This window comes from Columba livia, chromosome 2 (assembly GCF_036013475.1).
Source record: "Columba livia isolate bColLiv1 breed racing homer chromosome 2, bColLiv1.pat.W.v2, whole genome shotgun sequence".
Taxonomy (NCBI): domain Eukaryota; kingdom Metazoa; phylum Chordata; class Aves; order Columbiformes; family Columbidae; genus Columba; species Columba livia.
Window position 1 is genome coordinate 126,084,159 of NC_088603.1, and position 19,961 is coordinate 126,104,119.

A 19,961-nucleotide genomic window follows, 5' to 3' on the forward strand; every position below is an offset into this window, starting at 1 on the left:
TCCCATGGCTTTGTAGCCTCTTGGGCTTTGCTCTTCTCTTCCTCCTTGTTGTAGTGTGGTCTTATGACAAGTGGCTTTCCTGGTACTTCTCATCCAGCTTTTGAAAGTGCAGCCGAGCCTCCAAATTTCTTTACTGGTCAATCACTGCTGTGCTTTGTAATACTTTGACAGACAAACCTGTACCAATTTTTCATGTATCTGAACTACATATTCCTTCCAGAAAAGTATTTCAGCTTGGGCCTGGCTACAGAAAGGGAGTTTATCTGTGTTTTATCATCTCCTTTTTGTGATTGTGCTGTTTATTATCTGTTCTGTGTTAGCGTGCTTGAGCACCCAGAAACGGGAAAACCAGCAGCAGACTGTCCCTCACCTTGCTGTCATCAGATGCTCTCTGCAGATGCATCAGGTGTCACGCTCAGCCTGTTTACAGAAGGCTTTTGAGGGCTACCACAGATAAGTATAAATTCACCAGCATTCCATCCAGCGGCGCATTACACGCTGAGAGGTGCTTCATTCATTGTCCATATGTCTGGCACAGCAGCACGATCCTCCAGATTTTTTCCATGCCGAGAACACCCCCTCCTTGACATCGCCATATTCAGGTGTTTCTGAGCACTGACATCTCCAACCTTCAGCTTTTCCTCCCAGTATTTCTCTGTTCCTGCCTGTGCAGAGGGGTGCGAGCGCCTGCCTCACCAGGCGAAGACAGCTTTCCTCATCTAATTCCAAGCCCCTTATTAAAGCGGGTTTTGATGCGCAAGGGGCAGCTGACTCAGAGTACGGAATGAGGCATTTGAATTCCTCCAGACGCAAAAGTCACCTCTGACCCAGCCGGGGAAGGGAGGGGAAGAAGAGAAACATCTTCTGGCTGCTGCCAGGAAAGGCTCCTCTGCCAAAGCCCCAGCTGTCCGCTGCTCAGCTGCTGGCGCAGTTTCTTGCGCTTGGCTCTGGGCTCTCATCTGCACCAGGCAGCCGAGGCAAAGGTGTGGTTTCAAATGGGTTTAACTAAGCTATTATAAACTTCTCATGAATGTAAAACTTCAGAAAAGTCTATTTGGCTTTATGTGGCTGCTGACAAAAGTATGTGTCTACACAGTGGAAATACCTGATCGTTGGGCTGTGAATGGGTATGGGATTTCACCCAAAGGCTGAAAAGGTATGCAAGGCATTGAAAATAAAATAGTCGATAATAAACTGAATTTAATGTAATTCATTGCCATTGCATGCAGATAATAGAATTTATTTTCATGTGTAAACCAACAAAAACCTTCATTTTTTATATTACCCTGAAGAGCACGGTTTCCAGACTGGGGTTGCACACATATAGGGCTCTGCTTTGGAGTTGGGGGTCTACCCCTGGACACATAGGGGACTTGCTCTGCCATTCTATAGCATATTTCAGATGCAAGCCCTATACAGTCATGAAGTAATACAAACTTGTAAGCTTTCTACACAGAGACTTTACAGAGAAAGTATTGTAGTTACTGATTAAAAAATAAGACAATAGTCTCATTACAGGTACAGTACAGTGGCAAAGTGATTTTGTACTGTACATGCAGGAACTTTGCCGTAAATTTGAGGATGAGTTATTTATTAGTTGTACAGTTGTGTGATAAATTATTGGCAAGTAGAAGCACAGATGGCTTTCCCTTAAGATCAGGCATCACATGCCACAAATTATCTGGGAAATTGTCATTTTAAAAATAACTCCGGAGCAAGTGCCAAGCTGAGAGGGATATCAGTGTCTAATAAACAGATACAAACACAGCAGTGCCCAAAACTAAAATATATTTGAATTAAACTATATGGAGAGAAAGCATATACAATTACCACCTATTCTCTAGCAGTACAAATTCAAGCTTTTTAGACTGTATTTCTTCTGTCTCTTTCTCATCAGGAAATTCAAATAGTGTTTTTGGTGCATGTTCAAGCTGCTGTGGAGTTAGCGCCTTGAATAGTTGTGTTAGATTCTTACAGCTCCTAAAAAACCACAATCATACCAGAAGAAAGTTAAGCACAGTTATAGGCAGGCAATATTTTTTAACTGTGTTTTGATGTGATGACATGTTTACACCCTGAAGTGTCTCAGCTCCAGCACAGCCATCACTCCTATTGTCATCTCCAGCAATTGTGTATGCTTCACACCTTGGAAAGGCAAGATCCTGGAGCCTGCCGAAACACAGGGGCAAAACTACATCCTGCATCTCATGGCCACAGCTGCTTGCTCAGAACAGAGTATTTATTGTGTGGCTGGGCTGACTGGGGCAGCCCTGTGCTCTCTGCTTGCCAGGGTAGCGGATTGCGCCTGCTTATCGCTCAGCCCCCTCCTCCTCGAGGGGTGAAGGCTGCCATGTGTGAGTGAGGAGAGCCAGGGCTCTGCCGGCCACCTCCCCGTCCCCCCACCAGCCGTCACCTGTCCCCGCCTGTCCCCCTCTCACGCGCTTATATGGGCACAGCAGGGTGGCATCTTGTGACGCCGTGCTGCTAAAAACAGCCCCCGGCTCTCTTTGCCCCCTCGTTTAAACAATGTCCTCCGGCCAGAGCAACCCAGAGAGCCTCTGATCACAACGCAGCCTTGGACTTATTTCAAGGAAAATTAACCCGGAAACTCCTCCGCGAGGCAGTGATCCCGAGCGTATGCCCCTGGAAAAGCTAGGGATGAGCTCCTCCCTGAGCTACAAGTCCTTCTCCAAAGAGCAGCAAACCATGGATAACCTGGAGAAACAGCTTATTTGCCCCATCTGCTTGGAGATGTTCACCAAGCCAGTGGTCATCCTGCCCTGCCAGCACAACCTCTGTCGGAAATGCGCCAGCGACATTTTCCAGGTAGGTTTCTTCCCACAGAAAGCTTTGCTTCCCGGGCAGCACTGGCTGAAATGGATGGAAAAGCAGATTTTGTAACACGTTTTGTTTGCTTGCTTTTAACAGTCAGTAAGATGGTGGAGAGGGAAGTGATTTAAAGCAGAAGTTGAGTGTCCCCAGGGGCCAGGGCTGAGCTCAGAGCAAATTAAAGTGTCACCTGTTAGTGGCAGGGATGTGGCCATCTGTGTGACTTGCTCTCCTGGAGGTGACTTGTTGGAGCTACCCTCTCCTTGGACATACTCACAAATGGTGCTTTTGAAAGAGGTTTTCATGGTTCTACATGGCCTGATTCACCTCTCTTTGTGCTGCTTGGCAAGAGCAGGCCTCCAACCCCTACCTGCCGACCAGGGGAGGCACAACCGTGGCATCGGGAGGACGCTTTCGCTGCCCTTCCTGCAGACACGAAGTGGTCCTGGACCGGCACGGTGTCTACGGGCTGCAGAGGAACCTGCTGGTGGAGAACATCATCGATATCTACAAGCAGGAGTCCACGAGGTAACGAGTGAATGTATGTCCTTCAGAGGGGATTTGCCGCAAAAGCAGACATGGCCCAGGAGGTTGGTGGCCTTTGTCCTTCTGTTTGGAGCACATGAGGTTGATCGAGATGTTTTCTCTCTTGGAAATGCAGAAGAAGGTTGTGCTGTGGTGCATGCCTGTCTGTTTGCTGTGCAATGAAGTCAGCTCTCACTGAGCACAGAAAAATGTACCCAAATAGATACTGAATTTCCCTGCTTCCACTTACAGCAGATGATAGTGCCATGCTTATTCGTATGAGCAACAATTACCCCTGCAAGCAAAGCCCCTGAGGTCAGCATGGCTACGCACATGAATAAGGGAAAAGCAGCTAGGTTCACAAGGTTTATTTTAAAAACAGTTCATGCGATTCTTATTTGTCTTTAACCTGCCTGTTCTCATGCTAAAGAAGGGAAAGAAATTTCAAATCTTGTTAGATAATCCTGAGGGACACACAGTGCAAACAAGAAGAAAACTGAAATTCACACAGAAGATACCCTGCATCATAATGTCAAATCAAAATTCGATCAAAAAATCTCCATTCCTGTCAGCTTAGGCTGTGAACTCATGAAATCAAGTCTTATTTAGGACTCCATAAAAGAGAAGGAATATCCAGAAATAATATGTATCAGTGCTGTGTGGGCTGGTTTTGTAAGGCAGGGTGTTTTGTACACCTGAAGAAAGGGTTAATCCTGGCTGTGCTCCCTGACAGTCTTTCCAACTCACCCCAACACAGAGCTGGGTTTCGCAGCAGCAATGAAGTGGTGTCACCAGAGCAGGTGGACACAACCGCCGTAGCTCCGTGCCTGGGACATCTTAGGGCACTTCTACCCTTCTCCGGCAGAGGAGGACAGTCACCAGCAGACAGAACGTTTCAGAGCCCAACGGTGGCTTTGGCTATTCTCGGCTGTTTGAATCTTTATGGGCACTATTGTAGCTGGGCATAGGTTGGAGCTCCAAAGCATTGGAGAGCACAGGGTTGGCTTAAAATTGTCCGGACTGCTGCCCTTTGCACGCAGTGCCAAGGGAAGTTCAGCTACCCTTGTGTGTGTCATTCATAACCAAATATTATTTTAGTCAGGAAAATCTTGGAGGAAATGAATCAGGAAAGGTACATTGGTGGACTTCGCTTTTGACCAAATAAGCTGGACAAGTGTGGCATCATGTCTTTCTTGGTTTCATTGTGGTTTGTTTGTTTGTTTTCAGCTCACAGTCGTATTTAACTTAAAAAATAAATAAGTGCAGGTCCTTTTCCCATGTAGTTCACAGGCAATTAGAACAAAATTCAGTTAAACAAATGTAAGAGATTTAGTACATTTCTTTAAAAATTCCACAAAAGCAAAACATATTATTAATAAAAGTGGACAACAGAAAAAAATACAAACGTGAACATGTATTTGCTTAGATATTTGTTCAGAAGTTTTATTTATTTAGTCTGTTAAGGTGCTTATTTAACCTTCATGTATGTCCTTAGAATGGAAGTTATCATCAGGGTTATGTAGTGCTGGCAATACATAGCAGCATTATCTAAACTATTTGGCACTTTGTAGGCCTCAGCTGCTTATCTCCCTCTGCCTAATGTTCCTCAGGCTCCCATGAGAATGTGAGCGAGATCTACCGTAGCTTTACCCTGTGCTGTCCCACTGAAACCAAAAAAGCCAAGGGAAATCAAGTCTTCTCCACTTCTTCCTTTTGTACCAGTCTCTTCCACACTATGGGCTGGGGTCTGACAGAGGTACATAAGAGGAAGGTGGAGGTGTGACCTTTGCCTCCTCCTTTTTCCCAAGACAACCCTTCAAACTGGCAGCACCTGTGATTTCCAGACAGGAACCTCTTCCCCTCAAGTCCTCCTGTGGATGTAACTCACCATAACTACATGTACCAGAACGATGCCAGCTCCCAGCTGCGTTTCACGTGAACTTAAGAGAGTGAAGGGTATTCAGGTAGAGAGCAAGCTTTATGTCCTACTTAGGTAAAAATATTTTTTGTTTTTTAATTTCAGTTGCTATTTTAATTTTTTAAAATAAAAGCTAAGGCAAGAGGGGGCTATGGGGCTGGGAGGGTCTGCCCAAGCTCTCACATGCAGCTCATCCTATCACTAAAAATCACATCATATGGTCTTTTATCCCATCGCTCATCAAACTCCAGCTGACAGCAGTGTAGCCTGTTGCCCAATTTAGAATCTATTAGCAACACAAGGAAAGAAATCTTCAAGCAGGACATGGGTCCTACTAATCTTTAAAGACCAACAAAGGACTGAACCTGGCGAAAATAGAATGGGCTAAAATACTAAACCAATCTTTCAAAGTCTGTAGGCCACTGATTACCTGAACTATCTGAAGAACACCAGGGTGCCTGCTGCCACCAGGAAATGGTAGCAACAGGAGGCTGTGACTTCTTGCAAGCTTTGGCAGCCTCTAATGAGCTCAGCTTGCTATTCCTGATCAGAAGGTGCTTTGTTACCAGCTGAATCCTGATCAGGAAGGGTCGAGAGCTCTTTCTGCCTTGCACCTACTGGGGAGAGACCTGGGCACAGGATGTCCCCACATCCCCAAGCACAGATGGAGCAGGAGGATCCCTGGAGACTGTGCAGTGAAAGAGACAGGGAGAGAGATCACCTGGATCTTCTCCAGCTTCTCACAGAGACAAAGCCCCAAGCTCACCCATGCCTATGATTTTCTTGGGCCAAGCATTCACAATAGTACTAGTGTTATGGAGCTGCAGGAATCCCTATGTCCATATGAATTTTGATGGTCTTCTCATTTTTCAAGCTTCATTTCTACCCTGGATATCACTGGGTTTTTCACTGCTTTTGGGAGAGTCCATCATTGTGGCTGATTTTCAAGGACCACCTCCCACCAGCTCAAGAATGGTCTGTCCCCAATTACAGGAACTCAAGCAATGGTGGCAGGATACCCTCATTGATTAACAAGAAGCTCCTGATAAAAATAAAACATTAACAAAGAAGCAAAAAGAAGGTGGACAGGTGACTCAGCAATATTTTGAGACACCATCTAAGCATGTACAAATGGACTTAGGAAAGCCAAAGCCTACCTGGAACTAAAGCTGGTGAGGGACATGAAGGCTAACAAGAACTTCTACAGGTACACCAGCAGCCATACGAAGATTAGGGCAAGTGTTGGCCCATTACTAAATGGAGCAGAGCCTCCTGTGACAAAGGCCAAGGTTCTCAATGCCTTCTTTACCTCAGTCTTTACTAGTAAAATCAGTCTTCAGGAATCCCAGGCCCCTGTGACCAGCGGGAAAGTCTAGAGCAAGGAAAACTTACCCTCAGTGGAGGGGAACCAGGTTAGGGAATACTAAAAAAAAATGGTAATCCTGATGAGAGACATCCATGCTCGGTGAGGGAGCTAGCTGATGTCATTGTAAGGCCTCTCCTGGTAACCTTTGAAAGGCTGTGGTAATCAGGATAGGTTCCTGATGGCTGGACTGTAAGAAAGCAAATGTTACTCCAGTCTTCAAGAAGTGCAAGGAGGAAAACCCAGTGAACTATGGTCTGGTCATCCTCCACTGCTCCCCGGAAAACTGTTCAGGCAAACCCTTCTGGAAACCATTTTCAAATATATAAAAGACAAGAAGGTGATTAGAAATAGTGAGCATGGATTTTTGAAGGGGAAATCAGCCTGACCAACCTGATGGCCTTTTGTAGTGAGATGTCTGAGTGAATGAGATGAGAGAAGTGGCCGTTGTTTATCTAGACTTTCAACACCATCCCCTGTAACATCTTTATTGACAAACTGATGAAATAAGGTCTAGAGAGGACAGTGAGGCTGACTAAACTGCCAGACTCAAAGGGTCACAGTAAGCAGCATGAAGTCATGTGCAGGCCATTCACTGGCGGTGTCTACCTGAGACTGACACTGGGGCCAATAAAGCTGAGTCTCTTCACTAATAGCCTGACTATGACTCATACAGTCATGCAAATTCTCTCCATCTCTTGACCAGGTGCAGGCCCTAGGTGAGGTGATAGTACAGGAAGGCCTACAGCTACCTTAGGGTCTTCAGTAAAAACACTGTCAAAGTTGGATTCAGGATTTCGGTAGAGACTTTATTGGATTTGTAAAAATCCTAAGGAAAACATGCCTTCCAACTATCAGCAGTTCTCCTAAGGTCTTACTATGTCCTTAATTAAAGTGTGCTCCTTTATACACCCAGAAACTCTGCATTTCATCACCAAATCATGGAATTACAGAATGGCTGAAACTGAACAGGACCTCTGGAAGTCACTTGGTCCAGCCCTCCTGCTCAAGCAAGACCTGGTTGCCCAGGACCATGTCCAGGTGGCTTTTGAATATCTCCAAGGATGAAGACTCCACAACTTCTCTGGGCAACCTGTGCCAGTGCTTGGTCACCCTCAGACTGGAAAGATGTTTCCTGATGTTCAGAGGGAACCTCCTGTGTTTCAGTTTGTGCCCATTGCCTTTGGTCCTGTCACAGGGCACCACTGAAAAGAGTCTGGCTCTGTCCTTGTTACACACTCTGTTCAGTTATTTAGACATCTAAAGGTACTGATAAGATCAAGATCATTGTTCAGATCCCCCTGAATCTTCTCTTATCCAGGCTGAAACTCCCAGGTCTCTCAGGCTTTCCTCACAGGAGAGATGCTCTAGGGCCTTAAACACCTTCAGGGCCCTTTGCTGGGCCCTCTCCAGTATGTTCATGTCTCTCATGTACTGGGGAGCCCAGAACAGAACCCAGTACTCCAGGTGTGGCCTCATCAGTGCTGAGAATCCTCCTCTCCATAAAACATGCACAACACCGCACATTAAAGTCCAAACCCAATTTTAATGGAAAAGAATAAGCTTGTAGCAGTCAAACACAGGCTTAGCATCTCAAAGAGCAGAATCAGAGAATGAGAGCATAAAGCTATTAGGCCATTTCAGCAACCTGCCACTTCTTTGGTCACTAGCACGTCTGTGATGAAACTTTTCTTCTACTAAAGCAATGCTGTAGTTTTCCTATCAGCCACTCTTTAATCTCCTGTTTCAGGATCAGCCACCATTTTAAACTTAGAGATTGTGTCTTGGCCTTTGCTACACCAACATAGACCTAGAGGATCCCTTCTAAAGTTAAGAATTGTGCTAAAAACTTCTTCTTTTGCACCAGCTAGGAAGGAGACAGTAGATCTGTTTACTTCTAGTCTTCTGTCACTGTCTCTGTTTTCAGGGCCCTGCTAGTTCAGGGAGTTCTGCCAGGTTTCTTCCAGCTCTTTGCGGTACCTTTGAAGGTTGGCTACTTCTGGCTGAACTTGCTTGACACCATCACCTTTTTGCTCTCTGCCATGTGTCTTCCATGCTAGTGGCACCGTTCCAGTGTCAAATAACGTTCTGGTAGTTTCTGTTTCTGGTCTTGTAAATATCTGCAGGAAGAGCAGCTATTTCAGGCTTAATTAATCACTTTGAAATTCATTGTCTGTTACTGCCCTCACCTGCAGGCCCTCCCACTGGTGCATTGGAACATGAATATATTAGGGGCTGTTTGCTGCATTTTTTATGTAAAGCATTTTTTATAGTGGAGGCACACCTCTTTTGACTAGTATTAAAATGGTGCTCGATTTGACACATTGAGTGCCTTATGTAAATGTATGCTGGAAATCCTGCTCAAATAATACAGGCTTCCTTCAGAAGTGTCCATCTTGTTTTACTCTGGTGTATCATCCAGATTTAGATGAGGGGATTAAGACCATCATCAGCAAATTTGCTGATAACACCAAGTTGGGAGGGAGTGTCGACCTGCTGGAAGGCAGGAGGGCTCTCCAGAGGGATCTGGATAGACTGGAAAAATGGGCTGATTCCAATGCGATGAAGTTCAATAAGGCCAAGTGCTGGGTGCTGCAGTTTGGTCACAACCCCCTGCAGCGCTACAGGCTGGGCGCAGAGTGGCTGGAGAGCAGTCAGACAGAAAGGGACCTGGGGGTGCTAATTGACAGGAAGCTCAACATGAGCCAACAGTGTGCCCAGGTGGCCAAGAAGGCAAATGGTATCCTGTCCTGTATCAAAAATAGCGTGGTCAGCAGGACAAGGGAAGTGATCCTTCCCCTGTACTCTGCATTGGTGAGGCCACACCTGGAGTATTGTGTTCAGTTCTGGGCCCCTCAGTTCAGGAAAGACATTGAAGTGCTGGAGCGGGTCCAGAGAAGAGCAACACGACTGGTGAAGGGACTTGAACATAAGACCTATGGGGAGAGGCTGAGGGAGCTGGGGTTGTTTAGTCTAGAGAAGAGGAGGCTTAGAGGTGACCTCATCACTCTCTATAACTACCTGAAGGGAAGTTATAGCCAGGTGGGGATTGGTCTCTTCTCCCAGGCAGTTAACGATAGGACAAGGGGGCATGGGCTTAAACTCTGCCAGGGGAAATTTAGGCTGGATATTAGAAAGAAATTCTTTACAGAGAGAGTGGTCAGGCATTGGAATGGCTGCCCAGGGAGGTAGTGGACTCGCCATCCCTAGAGGTTTTTAAATTGAGATTGGACATGGCACTTAGTGCCATGATCTAGTAAACAGACTAGAGTTGGACCAAGGGTTGGACTCGATGATCTCTGAGGTCTTTTCCAACCCAGTCAATTCTGTGATTCTGTGATTGCAGATTACAGATTTTCCTTCTGAACCCTTTAAATTCCGGTGCCCTCTTGAAATTAAAAAAATATTAATGCATAAGATACATTCTTTGCTGCTTGATCTTTTTTTAATCATATCTCATTCTCTTCAGAAGAGAAAACCTGTACTTTGTCATTAAAAAATAAGTGCCATGCCTAGTCTACCAAACTGTATGGAAAATCTCTGCTGTAATCTAAAATAATGATTTTTCCATACATTTTTAAACTTGAATAGAATGACTGGTTGACTCCTTTCTACAGAGGTTTGTAGAATGGCTTTTAAAAATGTTTCCATATAATTCCATTAAATTCTATCATTTCGGAAAATATTTTCTATCTAATGATAAAAAGATGTATTTCTGTGATGTCACTGTTCCACTTAGTACAGCTAAGCCATAGTTCTCCTTCCAAATGGTAGCAGAATGGGATAATGGCTTATGTTGGAAACGTTTGACATGGCCACAGTAAGAGTGACAGCTTCTGGAATCTTGAACCCGTAGGTACATTTCCTCCATCAATCGACTGACCCTGTTCTCTGGTACTGCATCCTTACACACTCATGTGCTTGCCGCAGATGTTCTCAGGGTGCTAAGCCTGAAGTGTAGGCTCAGAAAACCATCAGCCTGCCCACGGAGACTGGACCAGAGCTTTCACTTACACTGGGAATGCTAGTTAAGTGGCTCATTTAAAGGAAGCTACAATTCAATTAGTTTCTGAGGTAGCAGGGATCAACTCGTGTGCATATGGCTAAATTATTTTGCTGAAGAGAGGATCAGGACTGAGCTGCAGCCTGGTGATAGTTCATGTCTTAGCACAGGAGAGGAATGCTTCTTTTGCAACCCATGCCTTTGGTGGTGGTTACAGTTGAGTTACCTACTGTCAAAAAGTTTGACACTGTACAAGCTAGACGTGTGCCATGCAGCTAGAATTTGTGTGTGACCTTATTTTGGTTGCTGACCTAGTGTAAAGGCTGTAAGGACCCATTCCTGTTTGATATTGACAGTTCTGACCTGGGCCTCACAAAGCCTCATCAGCAGAGATAAAGGTCCATCAATACCCACAACTCATGCTTCAAATTAATCCCCTGCATAAGAGCTTTGCTGCATTAAGGCCAAGTGCCCAATATCTTGCATGATGAATGTGAAAGAAATTACGTATGTTTCATATTTCAGACAGATGTTAGATAGCACGCTAATTAAAGTAGACGAGTAGTTTGAGATCTGTCTTGGTGAGGTTATTCACATTTTTAAATATGAGCAGGGGCTCAGTCACACTCCCAGCTGGAATCCCATATGAAGTACTGTTGCTATACTGTCATCTCATCCTGTTGTGTCAGGACATTAAGCTTTACTGCTCACTATTTAGTCATCCCATGTGGCAGGTTTAAGTCTGTGCTGCACATTCAGGTCATCCTTGGACACTGCTATACAAAGGTACCGTATTTTGTGCTGGTACCTTAAGTGTTGCCATCAGAAACTCACAAGCACTAAGTATGCTTTAAACTTGTTTTCTTTAGCAGACCCGAAAGGAAGTGTGACCAGCCGATGTGCGAAGAGCACGAAGATGAGAGAATTAATATCTATTGCTTGAACTGTGAAATGCCCACCTGCTCCCTGTGCAAAGTCTTTGGTGCCCACAAAGACTGTCAAGTTGCTCTTCTCACAAATGTTTACCAGCGACAGAAGGTAAATATCTTTTTGTTTCTCACAGTCCTTCCAGTAACTGACAGTACCATTGACAAGAAAGTATTCCCATGGGCTTCCTGCGAGTTTCCAAAGGGGCCTGGGAGTGCTTTTCCCATCCCTGTGTGTGAGTGAAAGGTTCACACAAATCTGTAAGCACTCTTTTAGAAACATGGAAAAATAAATTTATGAGAGATTACACAGAAAGGTATTGCAATGTCCCAATTTTTGTTAGTATAATGAGTAAACATTTTAAACAGTAATTTGATGTGAAGCTGAGGATCTCTCTTTTGAGGTTCTTAATCTCTTTTCCCACTGCTTTTAGATCAGAAAAACAAGTGGTATTTCCAGCAGATGAACTGGAAAGAGAACAGACCGTTACAAATCAAACAGTTATCTATCAGGCACTTTTGTCTTTCAGCATCCTATTTTTAAGAAAAGTTGAGTGAAAAACCTCCTCCTGCAAGTGAACGCAGGAATATTCAATAGTTGGCAGCACAGGATGTACCTAACATCCTCTGCCCTTGCTGTCACCAGTAAAAGACTTGTTTATTTTTAATACAGTATTAATTTAAAACCTGACTCACTGGGTTATCCTCCTGAGATAAACAGCTCATTTTTCTGGAGGGCCCCAGTGGGGCAAGCAATCAGACAGTCCAAGTTTGCAGTCCCAGCCTCCAACTTTGTCACACAGATGCCTGTGTGTGGAAACTACAAATGAGAAGTCGCTTTAGGAAAGTAGTTACAAGCATCCTTTTCAATCAAAAGGAGGGAGAAGGGGGGAAGTTCTTGGATGGAATCCATGCCCCCTATCACTCCTTTTGCTTGGAGATTCGCAGGCAGTGGCTTCTGTCCCAGAGTGCCTGTGGAAAGGGAATGCCATGCCCCAGACTGGAGGAGTAGCTCAGAGCCTGCAGGATGTGTGCTTCAAAGGCCATGGACATGGTTACCTGTCACTACAGCAGTGTGTCAAGGGCCCCTCGCCCTCCCCAGCACCTTCACCAAGTTCCCTAGGGACTACCTTCTCCACCTTTCCTCTTCTAAGGATACCTCACCATCATTTCCATCCCCACACTCAGGCCATTTCCTCTTCCACTCATTTCCCTTGTGACAGTGGCTCAGGCTTCACCTTCCCCTTCTCCTTTTCTCCCTTCCTCTCTCAACAGAGTCCCAGCCCCACCGTCCTCGTGCCAGGTGCTCTATAGCATCCTGGTCCCTCCAGGTCCATGGGCCACTTCTTCTGCTGTCCAGGGCCAAGAGCGACAGTCCTCAGGGGAATACCACAGTGGTGTGGCTAGACTCAGATACTAAAAACACCCCCATCCCCTCAAGAGACAAAGTGTTTTCCCTCAAACCCAAAGGGAATATTTTGGGGCTATCGAAACACAGTGCTTCACACTAAAGCCTCTAGAAGAGCCTCCTAGAACAAAGTGCTTCCTCCTTTTCAAGCCACAGTTTCTTCTCCATTAAAAGTTTCAAAATGTCAATGTTTTCATAGTGTTTTGGGAGAGGAAACAAATGTCAAAATACTAGCTGGTAACTTGTGGGCAGGTAAAACTCCAATCTTCTTCGGTTCTGGTGGAAAGAGCTAATACTCTGGTGTGGCTCATTTGTATCCTGTTTCCCAGTGTTAGATGTGCCACCCTGACATGGGATGGTGTCTAACAGTCTAACATCCTCTTGCTTGCTCTCCCCTTACTGCCTAGTCTGAGCTGAGTGATGGCATCGCAGTCCTGGTGGGGAGCAATGACAGAGCACAAGGGATAGTCACGCAGCTGGAGGAGACCTGCAGGATGGTTGAGGTAAGTACCACCTCTTTAAACGCATCTATTTCGGCGTGAAGTCACATCTTTCAAACTGCTGGTAATGATCATTCTTTAACAGACCTCACTTTACCCAAATGCATTCCCACATTGCTTCGCTAAACCATTACCTGTGGCTTTGTTCAGTATCAGCTGTGCTGCTTCAGCCAAAGGATACATCCTGCTTGGCACGTTGCCTCTGACATTGGCCATGTGGTTGAGGACAAAGAGTAAGGATAATCCATATCAGCACATCTTACTCAGCATTCTTAGTGGCATAGGATGTCACTGAAGTTAAAAGCATATCCAACAAAATGCCATCAACTCCCAGTTCATTTAACATCTAAGATACATTCTAGACCTGCAAAAGACCGGTATTTAGTCTAAGGCCTGACTGGTCCTGTGAACAGAGCCTTAGTCTCAGCCTCAGAGTAGCCATAGTGTGGCTCCTAAGTATGTCAGTGAACTCTGTATCCAGGCTCTTATTGGATTTTCTGGTAAAGGTCTTACTCTAGCAGAGCTGGAATTAGTTTTGTGTCATTCAATAGTAGAAGTAGCTTTCATTTCCTCCAAGAGGTTTGCATGAGCAAAGCAAATATAAATATCAGCTCTGACCAATTTGAGCAATAGACTGAAAAGAGCTCATACAAATTGATTTTATGATCAGAGTTTGATGAAGCATCTAGTGAAGGAGTCGCATCCCTCTCAGCCCAATTAGAATTATATTGACCCTTCAGAGCTGGAGCAGAAATAAGAAATGGCACAGAAAAAGAAGTTAATCCAAGATGTATAGATTCTAATTGGTAAGATAAATTGATTCCAGGTTCTACATACACAATTGCCCAAGGCTTCTGTTTCCTCAGAGCAAGGAAGAACAAAAAATTTCCAAGTTTGGTTTAAAGAACATAAACCCATTAGCCCAAGTAAATGAGACAGTGTGTTAGCAGCAGTCAGAACTTTGTAGTCAGGAAGCCTGCACTTCGCAGGGGTGAAATTGGCTGCTATCAGGACTTTGCAGACAGAAACAAGCCTTTCAAGCAGGTTAACTGCAGAAATTTGAATGATGCAAAAGCAAAAGCTTCTGCTCATTTAAGTTGAACTATCTGAACCAGAAACAAAACTTCAAACACCTTGTCTGAAGTATGGAGAAAATGCTGTGCTAAAAATACCTTAATAAATAAAACAGTTTCTGAAACTGGCTTCCTCAGAATCATCCACTCAGTTTAAAGCCTAACCTTTAAACCTGAAGCCCGAAGAAAGTGCAGCCATTTTACCTTCAGATATTTTAACAGGATTTTTACCTTTTAAGTCAAAGTTTGCAGAAAATAGATCTTAGAGCTTACCTTGGCACTTCCATGTTACACTTTAAGCAAATCACATTTCCTACCATATAAAAAGCTTTGTCTGAATTGACATGATTTTGTCCTTGACTATTAAAAGCTACAGCTGGAGCTGAGAAATGTGCACACATGGAAATAACACTTATGATCCAGGATTGTCTCTTCCCTCTGCTTAACACTTTGCAGACCACAAAAAATACCTGTTTTAGCAGAAAATACATGATCATTTTCCTTTTAGCTGGAGTAAGCAATAGCCTACAGTTATATCTTTAGCTATTGCTCCTATCTTACCCTAAAAACCAGAGGGAAACAAAACAAAACAAAACAAAGTTGTATAGTTCTTAACTAGTCGCAAGGTAGACCAAATGCACATATTACACTGAAAATATTAAAGGGAAAATAAAATGCCAAATACTGGAAAACAGTAATAACTAATTAAGTACTGCTTAGCCCTATAAACAATATGAGTAAAATAATGAAGAAAGAATTACAGTTTCTTTCAAATGCTAAAAGCATAGGCCAGTCAATACAGATACTTCAGAACAAACAGTACAACTCATGCTCAGTCTCAAGGACTCCTTTCTTTTTGCTGTAGCCATGCTTTAAAAAACAAAAAGGCTGAGAACTTTTTAGAATGGAAAGCTGTGTATTTGTTAACTATTTTCATTACTCAGAATCTGATTAGGGTAATTCCATCAGACAGGGACTTCATATGGAAACATTTTATACAGAAAGAGAATATTTTAGAAATATTTCAGCACTTGCCATTAGGAACCTCTTGAGGGCCACAATTCTGTAATATCTGCTGGCAGGAAATAATATGTATTAGAGCTTAGAGAAAGGGAAGGATTTCTCAGGGCCCCCTGCTATCACTCTCTTGCTCTTCTTCCCTTAATGCTTGTCCCATGTCAAACAGCAAAGATAGCATGCACCTGTATTGAAATTAAGGCTGTTTTACAAGTGGTCTGAATGACATTTCAGAGAAAGTTACCATAGAGCATATCAAAGAGCAATCTGGAGCAGTTGGAACTGCAGGAAACACTGGTAGAAAGCTAGGAGACAGGTGAAAGAGGAGATTATTTGAGGTCTGAACAATAGAATGACACCCAGGAACTCACTTGTTTTGAAAGCTTCCTTATCCGCACCCTGTAATTCACTAATCAGGAATTCCTGGGAAGTGGCCAGGAACTCCAGAAGGGCAGAAAAAACCTGACACCCTGCAAGGACTTTTAAATTAGGAGTGTCTGTTGAGTCTTCCTCTTTGGAAGAAGAGGTGGATACTTGCATCAGTGCAACAAGACCTGCATTCACTCCTCACCCCTCAATGTAGACAGTGATATTTAGTCACACGTCCATCTTCAAAAGGCTTTGAACAATACAGAACAGACTGTCACCAATCATAGGAAAGAGGCCTAGCTGAAAGACAAGAAAAAAGTGGGATTCTGTCTGGCCAAGTGCTGTGAGTAATCAGTCTTATCACTTCCAAAAGTGCTGTGGGACTCTAAATAATCCTGTGCTGCCAGGATCTCAGCATTATTCCCTCAAGGGACGAAGATGAGGAATTGATTCAACCTCAGTTCCTAGGAAAGAGATTTAAATAAGCACCACCATTCACAATCAGAGAGAACCACAATAAGGTTATGCCCTGGGGCACACAGATGACTCAAGTACTTCTATTTGGAAGACCTCAGATCTTATAGATAACCTGTCTCTGATTTCCTCTACATAAATCCTCCCTAGCAAGTGCAGTGTGCTCTTGCTGGAGAGGACTCAATGAAGAAATCATCAAAGCCATCCTTCTTACTCAGTGAAATATGCCGTGTTGTCTGGTTGGAAGGACAAAAAAATGTTTCAAAAAATGATGTGAAAATCACTTCCTGAAGGTAGCATTGAAACCTGGCTCCTCCTTGTCTTCATGTTTTTGTCACACACTGTTTTCTTTGTGGTACCTTTACCTCATTCAGTGCACAGTAAATGTAGCAGAATGGACACCTATTGTGAAAATAGTGTCTAAGAGGGTGTAATCAGGCCCAGCTAGGTTCATTCCAGGTTCTGTGGTAGAAAAAGAAAGTTCCCCAGAGCTGATCTGAGATCACAGCTGCTTTAAAAAAGACATTCTATTTGTGCAAGTGAACACAATTGCTAATATGGTGGGGGTTTTTACTTTTCCTGCAGACTTTGATGTATCACTACAGACATCATAAATACCTTTCACAATTTTTTAGCAGACTAACAAGTTATACAATAGCCTGTTTGGGGGCTTCCGGTGGCTTGAAACTCACAGTTTGAGAACAGTTTTAAAACTTTAAAACTTCCAGTAGCTTGGACTTTGAGAATAATAGAAGTCTCTGGGGTCATTCAGAATCCTTTGCAGTATTCAGAAAGAGGAATTTCTTTGATGAAAATGCTTCCTGTAAAAACTGTAAAAATAGAAACTCTTTTAAGAACATAACATGTTTAACATAAACCAAATGATTCACAGGAATGCTGCAGACGACAGAAAGAGCAGCTGTGTGAAAAATTTGATTATCTCTATTCTGTACTGGAAGAAAGAAAAAATGAGATGACACAAATAATCACTAGAACCCAAGAGGAGAAACTGGAACATGTCCGCTCCCTCATGAAGAAGTATGCGGACCATTTGGAATCTGTGTCAAAGTTGGTTGAATCAGGAATCCAGTTCATGGAAGAACCAGAAATGGCCGTGTTTTTGCAGGTATAATGCCAATAAATAGAGATAGTAAAATAATGATAGGTTTATTGGGTACTATTCAAGCACTTCTCAATTTTAGGCACATTCAGAGTCTGGTCACCATTGAGTGAACATTTATACAAACTAGTTTTTTTAATACTTGCATCATCACAGACAAACAACTAGACTTTTTGTGACTAGTATCCAAATCAAGAACACGACTATTTGATATTTGCACCAAAATATACTATCCTGTGTACGAATTTCTGGCCCCCAATGAAGAAACAGGAATTTATCACTTTCCAACATATCTTTATCACCGCACCACATCGTCCATATGTGTGTGTATGAACTGCTGTGAGTTATAGGTTTCACTTGCATATTGACAGAGTGATTAGACTTCCAACAATCAAATCTTTATGTTCCAAGTTGGATTTTTATGCCATTTTTTTCCCTGTTTTCTTACTATAAGCTTAGGAGAGCTGATTAGGAAACCATTAGCAGCCTGTCCACTGAATTCGTTGGTGTAGAATTTCTGTCCTGCAAGTTTACAGTTCCTCTGTGTTAAAGGCTGGAAGGATGTTTTCAAAAAGAAAAAAATCATCAAAGAATTGCCTTTAAAAAGTACAATAATCTTTCCAGACCAATAAAATTTTGTGGGTCCAGAAGTGTGCCCTTATGGGTAGTGAAAGATCTAGTTATTGTGACTAAAGATGGTAATGGGACAACCAGTTTTCACCACAAACACACAAAAAAGAGCAAAAATATTTCTATTTCATTTTTGTAGAAATCATATATCTTTTCCGTCATATTCGGATTTTAATTGAACATTCTTCGATTGACTAAAAAGTTTCCTCAGCTATATACTAATTACCGTCCAAATTTGATCTCATTCTTAGATCTCATGGCTGTCATTTATGAGATTCATATTAGTGTGTTTAGAAGCAGCCAGTGTAAGAATTAGATCTCAGTGCATAAAATCTCTGAAAATTTTGAACCGCTTAAGAAGCCACTTATTTCCTTTTTGTTTTCACAGAATGCCAAAACATTGCTACAAAAGTAAGTATTAAAACTTGATACTCTTGATCTTTGTAATGAACTACAAATTACAAATTTATCTGCAAATACAAATGCCAATAACCTATCTTTCTGTTTTAGAATTACTGAAGCATCTAAAGGATTTCAAATGGAAAAAATAGAGGCTGGGTATGAAAATATGAACCAATTCACAGTGAACCTCAGCAGAGAAGAAAAGATAATACGAGAAATTGATTTTGACCGAGGTATGTCATTTATTTCACCTAAATTGCTTTCTTAAATTGCAGCTGTGTGTGATTTACATGACAATACTGAGCAGGAAAACTGAATAAGATATTTCTCTCCATCCCAAAGTGTAACTGCTCCATTTTGTATCAATTATAATAAAAGCAAAAATCCATCCCATCTAAAAAAATCACATAACCTGTTGACACCATTAATCTTACCTTTTATGTGACCTCAATACTCTCTAACCTCATGATCTTTACTGAGTCCTCACGTGAAGGGACCATAAAATTAAGATTTTATCTTATTCTGTAAAGTCCTTTTTTCCCTAAAAAACGTCATTGTTCTATGGCCTATGGACTCTTGAAGGTCATTAAAGAAATAGAATGTCTACTAATAAAAAAAGTACTTACGAAATATGCTTCTATTTTTTTTTATAATAACCAAGAAATGTGGCAGAAGCATAATCAAAATTCAATGACTAAACATGCTTGATATGTCTATACAATAATGCAAAATTGTAATTCTACGTTTGCCAAAGTAGCCTGAAATCCAGGCTCACCTGTGCTTTACATTACAGAGTAAGCCACAAGAAATTAACCATAGAACCATAGAATGTCCTGAGTAGGAAGGGACCCACAAGGATCATCAAGTCAAAACGAATGTTTCAAATACGCAGATCTCTCCTATTAAAAGGCAGCAGTAATAGTAATTTTGTATATCCCTAATCTTCTTGCTAGCAATGGATTCTGCGAGGAAATTTACCTTTATCAGCCCAGTTAAGGGGCCACCCATTGCTTACTCCCCTGCTACAACCTGTGCTGACTTCAGAGTGGGGTCTGCTCCCCGCAAGGGACCCTGCATGACTGTGGTGCAGAACTTGGTCGGTAGGATGCGACCTGTGGTCTGGCCGCACCTGTCGCATGGGCCCATGTAGTGGGACAGCAGCTGTGGCACCTGTCAGCAGCAGAGGAGCAGGTGCCATCTTGCAGGGCATGAACCTCCAGGGATTTGTCTTGGCAGGGACAGCCTCATGCCCAGTTTGTCCCTGTGATCATCCACAGCTGCCACGTCCCAGCCACACAGGTGCATCTGCCAAGATCGTGACCTTGTGCTCTGGACACACACCCCCAGCATGTGATGGGGAATGTGACACCCACCTCCTGGGGACAAGGCATTAGGAAGGGCTTT

General features: G+C 43.1%; 1 protein-coding gene across 6 annotated transcripts in view; it reads left to right on the top strand.

Annotated features, from left to right (window-relative positions):
* The first annotated feature begins 2,473 nt into the window (after positions 1 to 2,473).
* The window catches only part of TRIM55 (tripartite motif containing 55), a 40,466-nt gene continuing 22,978 nt past the window's right edge, over positions 2,474 to 19,961 (top strand). For 2 of the 6 annotated variants that reach the window (XM_021292993.2, XM_065053680.1), the window contains exons 1-7: positions 2,478 to 2,826; positions 3,185 to 3,357; positions 11,508 to 11,676; positions 13,380 to 13,475; positions 17,298 to 17,531; positions 18,544 to 18,566; positions 18,666 to 18,790. In XM_021292993.2, the coding sequence (XP_021148668.1) occupies positions 2,638 to 2,826; positions 3,185 to 3,357; positions 11,508 to 11,676; positions 13,380 to 13,475; positions 17,298 to 17,531; positions 18,544 to 18,566; positions 18,666 to 18,790 (1,009 nt within the window). In that variant the 5' untranslated portion in view covers positions 2,478 to 2,637. Of the gene's footprint in view, positions 2,827 to 3,184; positions 3,358 to 11,507; positions 11,677 to 13,379; positions 13,476 to 17,297; positions 17,532 to 18,543; positions 18,567 to 18,665; positions 18,791 to 19,961 lie in introns of all 6 variants that reach the window. The other 4 variants (XM_065053681.1, XM_065053679.1, XM_005506471.3 and 1 more) reach the window with 4 other exon arrangements.